A 17,061-nucleotide genomic window follows, 5' to 3' on the forward strand; every position below is an offset into this window, starting at 1 on the left:
TATGTTCACAATCTTGATTCAGCGAATGCATATTAGCTTTAGTTTAGATGTTACGCGGATATAGCTCGGTCCTGCCAGCAAAATGTTCTGAATCGACGTCATACAATGTTGTGAACCGACGTTTCACCGTAATGCCCACGCGTTGCCATGGTGACACAAATGTGTCATATATTAGCCTACGTAGGCTATCTGATACACACATAAAAGACGATTTTTTTCATGCTTCCCAACCCATTTTTATTACCACAGCAGCATGGGGACGTAGCCTAGATAATAAATTGTGATTTGGGTGTTAAATCTATCTAGGCTACTTTTTTAAATACTCATTTTACGACCTTTTCAAACCCGGAAGTACACAACGATATAGGCTTACTGACGCTCGGATGAGTTACTGTTTTGTTGTTGTTTTTAGATATTTGTATAGGCCTATGTAAAATATGTGCTTCTAATTAGTTTTTACATTATATAATTATATGCTATCTCCTTAATGTGCCTTGATGAAAAACGAGTGGTTGTGATCGAGTTGTGTGACATTTTAATGACCAGATTACTTTTACTTTTGACTTTATTATTGATGCCTAACTTCTGCATTCTTGTTATTCTTGGGACTTTGTAAACAAATGTCTTGCAAAAAATAAAAACGCTCAGATGAAGCTTAATCACCTTAAGAGTTCGCTAAAGTATTTCACTTATTTAACTGTGAAAGCCGACGGCACGCGTTGCCATAACGACCCTGGTGCATGACGTCACCACAAGTAAGCGGCGGACAGGTTTGACGGTGACACAGCTGACACGAGACACTGGGGGCCTATCCGAAAACTTTTTTTTGCATAGGAAATTTCCTTTCCTATCGAGATGAACCGGAAGTACTCGGCGGATAGGTGATCCGAATTCTCCAAATGCTTAGGAAAGGCATAGGAAAGGAGCCTCGATTCATCCTTTAACCCTCCTTTAGCATAGGTTACTCCTGACCAACCTATGCTAAAGGAAAGGAGATAGTGGTATTGTCATGATCCCGTTTGGGCTCCTTGGCCTTATATGTGTTTTCCCTTTTCACCTGTGTTTGTGTGCTGAGCTAATTGCAGGGGTGGAGCCTGGTGTGCTGGAGTCAATTAACAACATTCGCAGCTGCCTTCAATCTTCATCAACTGCGCTACTTATACCCGGGCCTACCTTCCAGACACTGCCAGATTGTAGCTTCTGTTTTTCACACAGTCAGTTCACTCTCTCGCTCACTTGTTTTCAGCTATGCTCTGTTCCACTTTTTCCTGGTTAACCCCTGTTTCTCTGCCACAGTTCTCCCGGCCTGACTCCAGCCACCAGCTCCAGCCCTAGCTCTCCAGCACTACTCCTCTGACCCCTCCTGCCTGCCCGCTCTAGCCTGCTTCCACTCAGCCCCCTGGACTTGCCCCGTTGCTCTCTCCCTGGACCCCCATGCCAGCCAGTTTCCCTCCCCGGATCCCGGTCCTAACACCCCGCTGGTTTTCTCCTAAAATAAATCTTCTTTTACTCACACTGTCTCTGCGCCTGTGTCCTCCAGACCCAACCGTAACAGTACAATCTGGCCCTAAACATGGACACAGCAGAGACGGACTCCCTCCACCAGGCATTGGCAGCACAGGGAGTGCTCGTAGGGAAACACAAGCAGACTCTCCGAGATGTCTTCTCCACGTTAAGTGGGCTCTCCACCTGTGTTACTGCTATGGGGCAGCAACTCAACGTTGTCTCGGCACACCTCACTCCCCCAGCTCCTGCCGACCCCGGTCGTCTTCAACAGGGTCCTGCCTCGGCTCCGCCGCTTCCCCAAGCCCGTGAACCCCGTGTCCCGGCGCCGCAGCGCTATTCAGGTGACTTTGGGGCATGCAGGCCTTTTCTGATTCAGTGCACCTTAGCGTTTGAGCAACAGCCATCTACCTATGTCACAGACAGAGCCAAGATCTCCTATATAATCAGTTTACTCACGGGTAAAGCATTAACCTGGGCATCAGGAGTATGGGAGGGTCAGTCAGCTGTTTGTTTTTCTTTTGCTTTATTTTTGGCTGAGATGAAGAAGGTGTTCGATCACCCGGTGCGCGGCAGGGATGCCACCAAGCGACTCCTCACACTTCGACAGGGTACCCACAGCGTAGCTGAGTATTCAGTAGACTTCAGAGCGCTAGCGGCAGAGACGGGGTGGAATGATGAGGCTCTGCAGGGGGCATTTCTCAACGGACTAGCCGATCCAGTTAAGGATGAGTTAGCAGTTCGGGACGAATCAGCTAGCTTGGACGAGTTAGTGGCCCTAGCTATCAGACTTGATAATCGCCTTAGAGAGCGTCGTAGGGAAAGAGCCGGGCGGTCTCATGACCCGTTCTCCTCCCGTTCTCCCTCAGTTCCTATAAGACACTCCCCAGGTCGTAACTCCAGTCAGTCCCCTGATTCCTTTGTCCTTCCCTCCTCCTCGGCAGAGGAGCCCATGCAGCTGGGCCGAGCCAAACTTTCCAATGCTGAGCGTTTTCGGAGGATAAATGAAGGGCTCTGCATCTACTGCGCTCAACCCGGTCACTTCCTGAGCTCCTGTCCCCAGCGGCCAAAAGGGAGTGCTCCCCAGTAACGGTGGGAATACTGGTGAGCAAGATCACATCGGAACCTTTCCCCCAATCTCGCATGCAACTGCGGGCTACGCTCTCCTGGAACCAACACACCCATTCACTGTTCGCTCTGGTGGACTCTGGAGCTGACGAGAGCTTTCTGGATGCAGACTTCGTTGCCAAAGCAGGTATTGCCACTCGACCGCTCGCTACTCCCCTCAATGCCCAGGGACTTAATGGGAAGCTGCTGGCACGGGTTACCCATCGCACAGAGCCTCTTCGCCTTGTCCTGTCAGGCAACCACCATGAGGTAATACAGTTTCACATTATCTCTTCCCCTCACACTCCCTTAGTTTTGGGTCAGCCTTGGTTAAGGTTACACAATCCCCACATCAACTGGGCGACTAGTCGTGTACTAAGTTGGAGTGATTATTGCCTCTCGTCTTGCCTGCGGTCCGCCCTTTCCCCAGCGGAGGGAGCCACTGTGCCTTTAAAGCTTGAGCCCCCTGACCTGTCTGAAGTCCCTGCCGCATATCACAGTATGGGAGAGGTATTTAGTAAGCAACGTGCTCTCTCTATGCCCCCTCACCGGCCCTATGACTGTGCTATTGATCTTCTTCCAGGTGCTCCTTTGCCATCCAGTCGTCTGTATAACCTGTCCCGGCCTGAACGAGAGACAATGGAGACATACATCAAGGAGTCCCTTGCTTCAGGTATTATCCGACCTTCGTCATCTCCTGTCGGGGCTGGGTTTTTCTTTGTGGCCAAGAAGGATCGTTCCCTGCGTCCCTGCATAGACTATAGGGGTCTTAACAATATCACTATCAAGAACAAGTATCCTCTGCCTTTAATTAACTCTGCTTTTGAATCCCTCCACGGTGCCACAGTTTTCAGCAAGCTTGATCTCCGCAATGCTTATCACCTTGTCCGCATTCGGAAGGGTGACGAATGGAAGACTGCATTTAAGACCCCCCTCGGACATTTTGAATATTTGGTAATGCCTTTTGGTCTCACTAATGCCCCCGCTGTCTTCCAAGCTTTGGTTAATGATGTGCTCCGTGACCTCTTAAATCGCACTGTGTTTGTGTACTTGGACGACATACTGATTTTCTCTCGCTCACAGGAGGAACATGTCCAACACGTGAAGCAGGTGTTACAGCGACTCCTGGAAAACAAGCTGTATGTCAAGGCAGAGAAGTGCAAGTTCCATGTGGACTCCGTGGACTTCCTGGGGTACATCATAGAGCGAGGGCAGGTGAGGGCCGACCCCGAGAAGGTACAGGCGGTGGCACAGTGGCCTCAACCCGTGACCCGGAAGCAGCTCCAGCGCTTTTTGGGCTTTGCCAACTTCTACCGACGGTTTGTCAGGGATTACAGTCGAGTAGCGGCTCCCCTCACTGGACTTACCTCCCCAGCTATCCCCTTCTCTTGGAACCCTGAGGCTGAGGCGGCGTTCGTGGAACTGAAGAGGCGGTTCACTTCAGCCCCCATTCTCATTCATCCCAACCCGGCTCTACAGTTCGTGGTCGAGGTCGACGCTTCGGACTCCGGGGTAGGGGCGGTCCTCTCTCAACGCTCCCCGGAGGACCAGAAGCTTCATCCCTGTGCCTTCTTCTCCAGACGCCTGTCTCCCGCAGAGCACAACTACGACGTCGGCAACAGGGAACTGCTAGCGGTTAAGCTAGCGCTTGAGGAGTGGAGGCACTGGTTGGAGGGGGTGGAGATCCCTTTTATTGTTTGGACTGATCACAAGAACCTGTCCTATATCCAGTCCGCCAAGCGCCTTAACTCCCGCCAAGCCCGCTGGGCATTGTTCTTTGGTCGATTTAACTTCCAGCTCACCTTTCGACCAGGGTCCAAGAATGGGAAGCCGGATGCCTTGTCCCGACAGTTTGCCGTTGACCACGGTCTCTCCAGTCCCGATACCATCATCTCCCCTGGCTGTGTGGTGGGGGCAGTCAGGTGGCAGATTGAAGCACGGATCCGAGAGGCGCTGAGGGAGGAACCGGATCCGGGAACCGGGCCGCAGGGTCGGCTGTTCGTGCCAAGTGCTGTCCGCTCCAAGGTCCTCCAGTGGGTGCATAATTCCCGTTTCTCCTGCCACCCGGGTGTTAACCGCAGCCTGTCCCTGGCCAAGCGACACTTCTGGTGGCCCACCATCGAGGCTGACACCCGTGCCTTCGTGCTCGCCTGCACTGTCTGCGCACGCAGTAAGTCCTCGCATCAACCCTCCTCAGGTTTGCTCCGTCCCCTCCCGGTGCCTGGGCGCCCCTGGAGTCACATTGGTCTCGACTTCGTCACTGGTCTCCCGCTGTCCGAAGGTAATTCTACCATACTCACCATTGTTGATAGATTTTCCAAGGCTGTCCATTTTGTGCCTCTGCCCAAGCTTCCTACAGCGTCTGAGACTGCTGATCTCCTGGTTGAGCATGTGGTCCGCCTCCACGGGATCCCTGCTGACGTGGTCTCCGATCGGGGTCCACAATTCGTGTCCCAGGTATGGAGGGCTTTCTGTCGTGAGTTAGGATCCTCTGTCAGTCTCTCCTCAGGCTACCACCCCCAGACGAACGGGCAGACGGAGCGGGCCAATCAGGACCTCGAAGCTGCGCTGTGTTACTACTCGGAACCAGTCTTCCTGGAGCACTCACCTGCCATGGGTTGAATACGCCCACAACTCCCTGACAAGTGCAGCTACTGGTATGTCCCCATTCGAATGTTCCCTTGGATATCAACCCCCTCTGTTCCCAGCACAGGAGGGCGACATCGCGGTGCCATCTGTCCGGGCCCACCTTCGACGCTGTCGTAAGGTCTGGAGGGACGCTCGCGCTGCCCTGCTCCGTTCCACCGAGCGCAATCGGCGCATGGCAGACAGACACCGGGTTCCAGCACCACAGTTCACACCAGGTCAGAAGGTTTGGCTCTCTTCAAAAAACATCCCACTCAACACTGAGTCTAAGAAGCTGTCCCCACGTTACATTGGTCCTTTTGAAATCGAAACTGTTATCAACCCATCCGCTGTCAAATTAAAACTGCCATTATCTATGAAGATTCACCCCACATTCCACGTTTCCCAGCTTAAGCCTGTCTCCACCAGCCCTCTGTGTCCTCCAGCTACACCCCCTCCACCTCCCCGCATGATTGATGATCACCCCGCCTACACAGTCCGGCGGATCCTGGATATTCGCCGCCGTGGTCGGGGCTTTCAGTACTTGGTGGACTGGGAGGGTTATGGTTCTGGGGAGAGGAGCTGGATTTCTCGCCAGCTCATCCTCGATCCCTCCCTTATTAAGGAGTTCCACCGGGACAACCCAGGGAAGCCCGGTGGCTCGCCTGGAGGCTCTCATTGAGGGGGGGGTACTGTCATGATCCCGTTTGGGCTCCTTGGCCTTATATGTGTTTTCCCTTTTCACCTGTGTTTGTGTGCTGAGCTAATTGCAGGGGTGGAGCCTGGTGTGCTGGAGTCAATTAACAACATTCGCAGCTGCCTTCAATCTTCATCAACTGCGCTACTTATACCCGGGCCTACCTTCCAGACACTGCCAGATTGTAGCTTCTGTTTTTCACACAGTCAGTTCACTCTCTCGCTCACTTGTTTTCAGCTATGCTCTGTTCCACTTTTTCCTGGTTAACCCCTGTTTCTCTGCCACAGTTCTCCCGGCCTGACTCCAGCCACCAGCTCCAGCCCTAGCTCTCCAGCACTACTCCTCGGACCCCTCCTGCCTGCCCGCTCTAGCCTGCTTCCACTCAGCCCCCTGGACTTGCCCCGTTGCTCTCTCCCTGGACCCCCATGCCAGCCAGTTTCCCTCCCCGGATCCCGGTCCTAACACCCCGCTGGTTTTCTCCTAAAATAAATCTTCTTTTACTCACACTGTCTCTGCGCCTGTGTCCTCCAGACCCAACCGTAACAGGTATCCCATAATACTTTACGGCGGCAAGATTTAAAGCAACAGGCCACCGCCGGAGTTTACCGACTCTACACGAATACGAACGAGAGGTAAAACAGAAGAGAGGAGAAGAGAGGAAGATTTAACTCGGCTAAAACAAAATACCTCCCCCACCCCCCACACACACACACACACACACACACAGGCTAAAGATAATAAAGAACTCATAAAAGACCAACATCATAATAGTTATTTTCGTAGCACATAATTTACACCATAAGAAAATAAAATACCAACTTCACATTTAATGAAGTTACTGGGGGCAGTTCATTTCAACATCAACACAAGTGTAGCCTCTTTTTATTCCACATGTGAATTGGGATATACAGTCAAGTGCGAAAGTTTGTGAACCCCTTGAGCCTTTTGGAATTTTATTTATTTTAACCATTATTAATTCATTTTTATCAATACCAGTATTTTTTATATGAAATAACAGATGTTTGTTTATCAATTCAACATTTTTATTTTCCAGAAATCAATTGTTAAAACAGATAAAACAAATTATTTGACGAATGTTGTATGTGCAAAAGTTTGTGAACCCTAAGCTGCATTGCTTAAATCGAGTAAGGTAAACACAATCAGGTTGGCCAAATTGGTTGATGAAATAGACCAATGTAATGAGAGATCTTTAGGAAAGAAATTGGGTGGCACTAGATAAAACAGAGATAAAACCAGGTCAGTTTAGGCTCACCAAAGTGAACCCATACAGGTCAGACATGCTAAAAGGGAAACAAATCTCAGAGGATCTCAGGAATAGAGTTTTGATGTTACACATTTGTCTGGGGACAGTTATAAATTCATAAAAAAAAATTTGAGCTCAATCGGTCCACCGTGAGGCAAATCATCTACAAATGGAGAGCTTTAAGAGTGACTTAACATCTGCCTAGAAGTGGACTTCCTTCAAAAATATCCTCAAGCGCCACAAGAAAAGTGATTTTTCAGGTAAAAGCCAACCCAAACATTACACCTGGAGATTTGCAGACAATTTGAAACCACCATTATTCACTTGGGAGAAGGTTCTCTAGGTGGTAGGCAGAATTGCGTTTTTGCCCAAACATGGCGGTTTTGGTTATGACCAAACAGTTCAATTTTTGACTAATCTGTCCACAGAATAAGACTTCAGGTATCTCCAGGTGCTCTCTGGCAAAGTTGTGACAAGCAGTTTTGTTCTTTTTTGAGAGCAGAGGCTTCTTCAGCAACCATCCCATGAAAGCCATGTTGACTGAGTTTTCTTCTTATTGTGGAACCATGCACATCTGTCCCAGATGCTGCAAGAGAGGTCTGCAAATCACCAGATGTAATGTTTGGGTTGGCTTTTAACTGAAAAATCACTTATCTTGTGGCGCTTGTGGATATTTTTGAAGGAAGTCCACTTCTAGGCAGATGTTCAGTCACTCTTAAAGCTCTTCATTTGTAGATGATTTGCCTCTCGGTGGACCGATGGAGCTCAAACTTTTTTTAAAATAATTTATAGCTGTCCCCAGACAAATGTGCAGCATCACAACTCTATTCCTGAGATCCTCTGAGATTGTTTCCCCTTTTAGCATGTCTGACCTGTATGGGTTCACTTTGGTGAGCCTAAACTGACCTGGTTTTATCTCTGTTGTATCTAGTGCCGCCCAATTTCTTCCCTAAAGATCTCTCACTACATTGGTCCATTTCATGACTCAATTTGGCCCATCTGATTGTGTTTACCTGCTCCATTTAAGCAATGCAGCTCAGGGTTCACAAACTTTTGCACATACAACATTCGTCAAATAATTTGTTTTATCTGTTTTAACAATTGATTTCTGGAAAAGAAAAATGTTGAATTGATAAACAAACATCTGTTATTTCATATAAAAAATACTGGTATTGATAAAAATGAATTAATGATGGTTACAATAAATAAAATTCCAAAATGTTCAAGGGGTTCACAAACTTTCGCACTTGACTGTATGGGAGTGATTCTCACTCTGTTGGCGACAACCTGATTAAAATCAATATGAAAAGGATCAAACGAGCGCTTGTTGTGGTCAATTTTCGGAGAATAGGCTATAGTGTAGTTTCACGCTAGTGACTCACGTCAGCAATACTCGCCGTCGCGCAATGACGTCGGTTAGGAAAAGTGGAGTCGAATTCATTTGAAACAGTGCTGTCCTTTCCTATGTTCGATAGGAAGCACCTTTCATCTCTCCTTAACCCCGATGACGTTTAGGGGTTAAGGCATAGGAAAGGAGGCTTATAGGTTAGGAGATTGGACTTTTCGGATAGGCCCCAGATTTCAACAAGACACCTTTGTTTGACACTATTCTTAATTTTTATTCATGTTCTTGTAAAGGAAATAGTCAAACCCGAAGCCTCCCAAGTTACAATCATTCACATATTAAACTTACCCATATAAGTGATGGTCATAGCCTGGCGCCAGACTAAACAGCGCCTCCACGAGTGCCGCCGAGGTAATGACACCCAAGGTGTGAGGTGGACCTCAATGAGATTTGTTTTGACAATGAAATGTACATTTCTATTCATAAGTGACCATAAAATAATAAACAACAAGATGAATCGCTCATTTAATAAGATGCAATGTGCAGTAGACTAGATTTAACGAAGGATCCGTGGGGATGAGGAATGGATCAGGTTTATGCTTTCTGTTACTCTATTTCTTAACATATTGGTATATCAACTGTATGTTATGATATTGACTGACGCTAAAGGATGTAGGCCTACACTTGCAAACCTTCTGGAAAATAAGGTTGAGGTGGAATACACGTCAATCTTCAGCAATACATTGGGTTTACGAGTAAAGATATCAAGAATGCTAGGATGAAAAAAATGGTAGGAGGAAAAAAGATTCAATTGATTATTTGTACAATGATTTATTGAAACAACAATATTTATGCGAGTCTGTGAGAAATACTTTGTTGTTCCCAACAGGGTTAAGGGGACACTGTAACGTTTTAAGTAATTTATTAGCTAAAATCAATATCCTCATTCATAAATATGTCCTCATTGGTGTAAAATCACCTCTGCCAATAATCTGAATTATCCTCCTGAGCGGAGAATTACAAATATTAATATTACATTTTGTACATTGAGAGGGTAAGTCTTATGGAGGAATCCATGTTGGAAGCGTCAAATCAAATCAGTTTTATTTGTATAGCCCAAAAACACAAACACATTTGTCTCAGTGGGCTTTACATTTCATACAATATGATATATGATACAATATGACACCCTGCCCTTACACCCTTAGCTCGGCTGAGAAAAAACTCCCAGTAAAAACCCTTTAACGGGAATAAAAAAAAAATTGAAGAAATCTCAGGGAGAGTCGACAGAGTAAGGGATCCCTCTCCCAGGACGGACATGCTGCAATAGATAAGTAGAGAAAATCACGAAGGAATTTGATCATTGACCAGGTGATTACATGGTAATACTAAGTAAAGTGCGAATAGTGTGGATGCAGGAAGACTTCAGATGCTGCCAGAGGATCCACACCGTCTCGTCTCCACCAGGGAAAACTAAGGTTTCCAGCGCCGGGATTACATCCCACGTCTCCAGATGGCATCCTTAACCACTGCAACATCTTTCGCGTTGATGGTCCATTCTCAGATGTTACCGGGGGGGGACCAGATCCACACCGTCTCGTCACGACCAGGGAAAACTGGAAGAGGAGAGACAGGTAACCAGTGAGCAAAGCAAAAATTAATTTAAAGATTGAACAAGCAAGCGAGTAGAAAGAGTACTATCCTGATGGACGGTGAATCAAGGCTGATGTGAGGCAATAGCAGGCGGGGAGCATCCGTTCCTAGGACAGCTGATTCCGCACAGAACTCAGAGTCAGTCGAGTAGTATGGAGAGTGCTTGGTAGACAGAGGGAGACAACCCCCGGGGCAACGCTCAGCCAATCATGGAAGATAGACAGAGGAGAACAAATGTCAGAGAAATGGTATCAGTTATGCAATTAGCGTCGGCAGGACAATTTTTCAGTGGGAGGACAACCGGTACTCAGGCCCAGACAAACCGAGACCGAGGCAGCTCCTCAGGCTGTTAATAATAACGCTATAACAATGGTGAACAATTCATATTTGTCTGACCTAGTTGCGCGATATGCCCCATCACGGGCACTACGGTCTACGACTGCAGAGCTCCTGTCTGTCCCCAGAGTTAAGAAAGCTGCCGGCAGCAGGGCTTTCTCGTATCGAGCTCCTTCGTTATGGAACACACTCCCAATAGAGATCGGGCAATCTGAGTCTATCGAGGTGTTCAAGTCTAAACTTAAGACTTATCTCTTTGAATTAACCTTTGGTTAGCGCTCATCCACCTCTCTGCTGGCGCGGGGTCGGTGGCGGGTCACCCTGTCTGGGGTCGGTTCTCTGGCCTCTGCTGGGGGGGAGTTTGCTCTGGGGTAGGTACCGGTCTTGGGCTGTTCCGGTGGGCTGCCCTGGCCGCTCGAGCTGGGGCAAATTGGCGTCTGACCGTGGGCACCGCTGCTGGGGGGTGGGACCTTGCCTTGCCTCCGGACAGGTGGTCGCGGCGGCCTCCGGGGCTTGGCCCCCAGCTGCCCCCCAGCACCTCGCCCCCAGAGAGAACGCCCCAGTGCGGCACTAGTCCCGAGGAGGACCGGGACCGTAGATAGAGAATAGAGTATAGAATAGGGAAATAGCCAAATGCACCGCTGCCACGAGGAGCAACCACAGCCGAAACCCCCGGAGGGGCGGCCCGTACAGCCCACACGGGCCCGACGGACCGGCCATGAGATTAATATTATTTCCGCAAACGCGTTAGTGATTATTTAATTTAAAAAAGTTAATTCAATATTCCGAGCGGGGGACTTCCTTTAGTTATTTGACCATCTTTATTTGCTGATCTCGTCCCCCAATAACTTTAACTGCTACCCCTGTATTTGACAGTAAAGTGTTAAGGTTGCGCGGCTGTCAGCCTGGTTCTCCATCCGAGGCTTCAAGGAAAAAGTGTCAGAAATAAGTGCCTGCACAGACGGACACAGGTCACGACTAATGCCGCTCCTCCTGCGTCGTGCATGCAAGAATTAACTCTTTTTTTTTTGGCCATCATAATAGAGCTTCATGCACTTTAGGGGTAAGCTGCTTTCCAAAGAATGGTACTGTAACGGAATGTTAGTGAATGCAAAATGCCAAAGAGAAAAGATACCTTGACATATCGTTGAGAGAGGTATTTGTGTAGGTCTTTCTTCTTTCTTTCATTCCAGCCTCGTGCTTGAATGGTTATCATATCAGTCCGTGCTATCAGTGCAGGGGAGAAAAGGTTACTAATACAACTGTTGTAGTAGATGATTTTCAACTTCAATATTTTGACTTTCGTTCATTCTTCAAAATTGTAAAGCTTGATTTGAGCAAGATTATGTAAAGATGATGGTAGAAATGGCATACAAATCATGTACTACATGTTGAAGGAAACATTAATTTACTTACTGGATTTGGTCATGTACTTTGTCGTCAGTGCAACACGTGACAAAAAAGAATTCACCTGCTCAACCTCCTCGCCAACTGTCATACCTGCCATTGGAAGACATGATAAAAAAAAACACTGAGATGTAACAGCATGTGTGATTTAAATTTTCACAGTAAAACCTCTTTGATGCCTTTTCAAATGTTTAAATGTTTTACGGGTAGGGTTTGCTTAATCTTTAGTTATAGTCAATCTCAGCTGCATGCTGGACAACTAACCTGCTCCTTCCTGATTGCGTCCACCCCACTGCACCTGTGGTGGAATAAGATCATAATTTGAATTTTCCACATCACCTCCAAAATTGCTTTGTTAATATACTTTTTAAGTGATCGTTTACATATTGCGATTGATTAGATTAACTTTCCCCAACAACATTCATAACACAAGCAATATACAGTGTAGGAGGTAATCTAGAATAGATACATTACCTCACATTTACCAGAGTGACCCTTGGCGTGCATCACGGACAGGAATGGCCTATTTTGCAAGAGTGGAACAAGTTCTGGAAAGGACTCGCACACTTTCTGGAGGTATGGATAGTATTTGCACATGATGTCTGTGCAAATGAACTGTATTTTATAGGCCATGGCAAGCTCCTTCTGTAGGAAAAGAGGATATGCAAATATCTCTCCCCTAAACATGTTCAAGGCTATAAAAAGAATGCCATGACGACAGACAGCCACCTCCACACCCTCTTCATCCACTTTGGACCCAGACTTGTTGGCAGTCTCTCGTGCAGCTGTCCATTGTGACTTCCCACAGACACCTTTCCCAGATACCTTTGAAAACATGTAACATAAACGGTTTGAAAATAAAGCTTAACATCTAATTTACCGAACTCAAATAAGAAATATACAGCATGTTTTTGCTTCTCTGAAAATGGTACTTTTCAGCTTTGTGTTTTAACAAGCACATATTTAACCTGGAAGCGTAATTTTCTACAATGTATGATCAAATATAATTTAAGTGCAACTGTGTTAGCCACATTTTTGTGATTATAATAAACATACAACTCACAGGTTGGACTCGATTCCGGATAAGCTGCACAAAGTCTGCCACATCCTTGTCCTTTGCAAAAAATGCACTGTCGAAGAATGCATTTTCACCCACTCTAAACATTTGCAAAGGAGACATTCAGATTCCATGCCTAAGGAATTTCCAAATACAATGATACATTATACTTAAATTAATGTAATTTAATAAGCAGCAGTACCCTTTGGTCCTGCTGAATCGATACATCTTCCGGTTTCCGTCAAGCGAGATTGCTGCAACATCCTCAGCGCAGGCTGGGCATGAGAAAGGTTTTTTGTGGAGTAGTTTGTCTTTATCATCGCGACAGTATGTCCACTCCAAGAAGCTACGCTGTAGACTGTCACCATAAATACTCCCTGCCTATTATTAAAAAGGAGATAACATTCAATTATGTGAACAATTAATAGCACAGCCAGTGTAGGTGACTACATTCTCTGAAGAAAATGCTATGACTTACGCGCCCAAAGGTGCTAGAACGTTGCTCAAGCATTTTAACAAATGCTTGTCGGGATAAACCTGGTGCAGTGACTTTCAGCTCTTCGAATGTCTTAAAGACATCAATAGCGTACAATGTCTGAAAAACCACATTACCAGGCCAGTAACCACTGGCCTGTAGGTCTTTCAGTCCAGGAGTCCATGACGTTAAGCAGGACCTGCAGGTACTTGTAGGCAAGGACAGATCATATCGTCCTGTGGAAACAAGGGAATATAATATGTCCTAAATTTTTACACCAATTCAATTCGGTTCTCTCAATATACTGTGTGTAGTCGTTGCAGAATCATAGCCCAATGCTTCAATGATGGTATGCTTACCAGTACAAACAGTGATGTCTGCAGCATCACAACTGCATATGTTGCTGGGCAGAGCAACTGGTAACAGACGTGCTATAATGAAATACAAAGCAAAGAAATAAGGAGTACATCTCCAAAACAATATTTTATAATCTAAAATAATTTTAAAACTTTTCATACATGCATACCTTGTTCAGATATTGTATGTGTCCCATCATCATTTAGCAATGCATAGCATGTAGGTGGAATCGCTGTATAAAAACCCTCAACCAGAGAGTCCCTATTGTTTAAAACCCAGCTCTGATGATGGAACACGTCACAGTCGTGCTTTGGCAGGCAGTCGCGACATCTTATTACAGCCTGTTTTATGTTGCAGTGGTCACAAAGCTCAAGCAAAGGTTTCTCTGCTGAGAGCATCAGATCCAATAGATGCCTTGCAGTCTCCCATTTCTCAACGGACAGTGTCTGCCGCATCTGCCAGGTCCTAGGAACCGTCAAAGCTTCTAGTGAACAATCCAATGGATCTTCCATCAAGCTTTCCTTCAGCAACTGCAGCTTTAAGTCTAGGAGCAGAGCATGAAATTACTATCTTCAAAAGGTAAACTCACTCTTGATTTTGGGCTGCTTGTAGGGCTGCAGCTAACGATTATTTTGATAATTGATTAATCTGTTGATTATTTTCTCGATTATAATCGATTAGTGTTTTGGCCCGTAAAATGTCAGAAAATGGTGAAACATGTTGATCAATTTTCCAAAGCCCATGTTGACTTCCTCAAATGTATTTTTATGTCCAAAACACAAAGATATTTCAGTTTACTGTCATAATAGGATTGAAGAAACCAGAAAATATTCACATTTGAGACGCTGAAATCAGAGAATTTGGAAATTTTTTATTAAATTACTTGAAACGATTAATCGATTATCAAAATAGTTGGCGATTATTTTAATAATCGATTCGTCGATTAATCTTTGCAGCTCTAGCTGCTTGTAGACAATAATGTCTGAATGCCGACATGTAAATGATAAACAAACCAATTTGAAATAAGAAAGCCAAACTAATGATATCAAATGGAAATTTCCAATAAACTATGATATCAAGACATGTTCATAGAGCTTAAAACCTACCAATTGTCTGCTGCGCCTCTTCCACTTCTAATGCAGTAGCTTAAATATGACAAAAAGACAAGGACAGAACAAAAACAAATTACTAACATAAATTATAAGTTGCATGGTTGTTCAATTCTATTTATATACTGCCATTTTTAATACAACATTTACCAGATGATGTAAATAACTTTGTTTACTTTCTGTTGAAGTGGTGGCATCATCTTGATGGGTATCCTTTGGCTTTAAGTGAGAGGATGGCCGGGATCCTGTCATAAAATAAATCTTATGATCAGGCAATGATTAAATTGGTATCTCTACCTTTCAATGGCCATTAAAAACAGCCAAAGCCTCTTTTACATGAATCTAGTTACCATTTCAACTTTAATGTGGTGTGATATTGTAATGTAAGGAACTACAGTAACACTTAGAAAAGGAATTTAAATATCATTAGCCATCAATTTGAGAGAACTGGAGACTTTATGAACCTCAGACGGATGCACAGACTCATTGAATCAGGAGAAGTCACACTAACCTCCATAAGATGTCTGTTTCTCAGCCAATAAGCGCACATCCTTCTCAGTGTGTTTTATTTTATTTTTTGACTTTTTCCCCTGCTCACCTGATTCTTTCCTCTAAAATGAAAACATAATTGAAACATTTAGTAGTGTTAGGTTACAGTTGCTATCTGAGGAGACATTACAGTGCTAAACAAAATTGCATATATGAAAAATATTTAGAAAATAGTATTGTGGCACTGTACTTTAAAAACGTGTCTTGCTAGTTTCACAAGAGTTACTAATTTATTCAAATGACATGTCTAAGCAACTGCAGTGAAAGATTAAATGCAGACAACATCGGTCTATAATATAAAGTAACTAGCGTGTGTTTTAATTAAAATTAGGTGGGTTGTCGGAAAGTCTAATATCAATACTACATATAACATTACATAAATAAAAACATACAGGTACATTTGAAAGAACATTCGCTCTACTTTACCTTGTGGTTACTGTCACTACACGATCTCTGAGGAGCCTGCACGATATGAGGACCGCATGCGCAGAACGGCCGCCATCTTGGAAAGCCCGCAGTCGCCTAGGCAACGCACGTCAGCGTCCTCACCCCCGCCCCCTCATAAAGTTCTCCGTGAGCACAAGCACGCACACACACACAAAGTCCGTGGCTTAGCCGCCCCGTAACTGAATTTAATTCCAACACGTAATCAGTAGCATGATTAACTGTTCTATCTTCATAACAAACTAAATGTCATGCAAATTGGTTCAGAATTGAGCGAGTTACAGTCTGTTTTTAGTGCAGTCTGTGGCTCTCCAAAACACTTTGAGCTAAGCGGGCTGTCAATGATGGCGGCCATTTTGCGCACGCGCACCTCATATCGTGCAGGCTCCTCAGATCGTGTATGACAGTTACAACTGACTGACGCAGACGCATTGTCATATAAACACAATACGACACGCCCCTTCTCAGTCGCGGGAAACGGGGCAAACATGTTGTCAGATTTGATAGATTATCAAGAGTATGAGAAATATTCTGTTCAAAATCAAGCGATTTAAGTGAAGAAAAATGTAAAATGGCATGTCACATTTCAAACAGTCTGTTCAATGTGCTTCAAACACAACAAATACAATTAACATAAATGGATATTTGAGTGTAGGCCTAGGGCCTATAAAAAATAGTGATTCATGAAAACATTGCCTAATTAATTCCCTGCCACCACCAACATAAAATAATGTAGGATTATTTCAACATGCCACATTTGAAAGGAGTTACAGAATTTGTGAGTCAAGCAGAAAGTCACAGGTCATAATGACCTTACAGATTGCAACAACAGCAGGTGTTGCAAACACAGTAGAAAACAGGAACAATATTACAACATCTCTGCAACAAATAGAACTACTATAATCTATTAGAAGCAGCCAGTTGCTAATATGGTCAGGTATTGGAGAGACTCGTACACGCATACACACACATGCACACTCTCACACACACATGCACACTCACACACAGACACAGACACACACACAGGCGTGCACCCACACACACACAGACACAGGATGATCTGCATAAAAGGCCAATGGCTTTTCACTGAAAGGAAGCGCTCTACAGGCAGTCCTGCTGCCTGTTTTCCAGAG

At 45.3% G+C, this 17,061-nt stretch overlaps 1 protein-coding gene and 1 long non-coding RNA gene across 2 annotated transcripts; both read right to left on the reverse strand.

Moving 5' to 3' along the window:
• Positions 1–10,203: 10,203 nt before the first annotated feature.
• LOC307269637 (uncharacterized protein) lies at positions 10,204–12,608 on the reverse strand (the record flags this gene model as incomplete). Its single annotated transcript, XM_080052634.1, has 5 exons — positions 12,412–12,608; positions 12,202–12,235; positions 11,947–12,030; positions 11,666–11,757; positions 10,204–10,356 (listed from the first exon to the last, which is right to left on the reverse strand). The coding sequence occupies exons 1-5, from the start codon at positions 12,568–12,570 to the stop codon at positions 10,204–10,206; spliced, it is 522 nt and encodes a 173-aa protein (XP_079908760.1). The 5' UTR covers positions 12,571–12,608.
• Positions 12,609–13,203: 595 nt separating this feature from the next.
• On the reverse strand, positions 13,204–13,875 carry LOC307269802. The gene is made up of 3 exons (XR_013845515.1): positions 13,829–13,875; positions 13,473–13,705; positions 13,204–13,375 (listed from the first exon to the last, which is right to left on the reverse strand). It is a non-coding gene; the product is annotated as an uncharacterized lncRNA (long non-coding RNA).
• Positions 13,876–17,061: the final 3,186 nt, after the last annotated feature.

Source organism: Ammodytes marinus, assembly GCF_949987685.1.
Source record: "Ammodytes marinus genome assembly, chromosome: 24".
Taxonomy (NCBI): domain Eukaryota; kingdom Metazoa; phylum Chordata; class Actinopteri; order Uranoscopiformes; family Ammodytidae; genus Ammodytes; species Ammodytes marinus.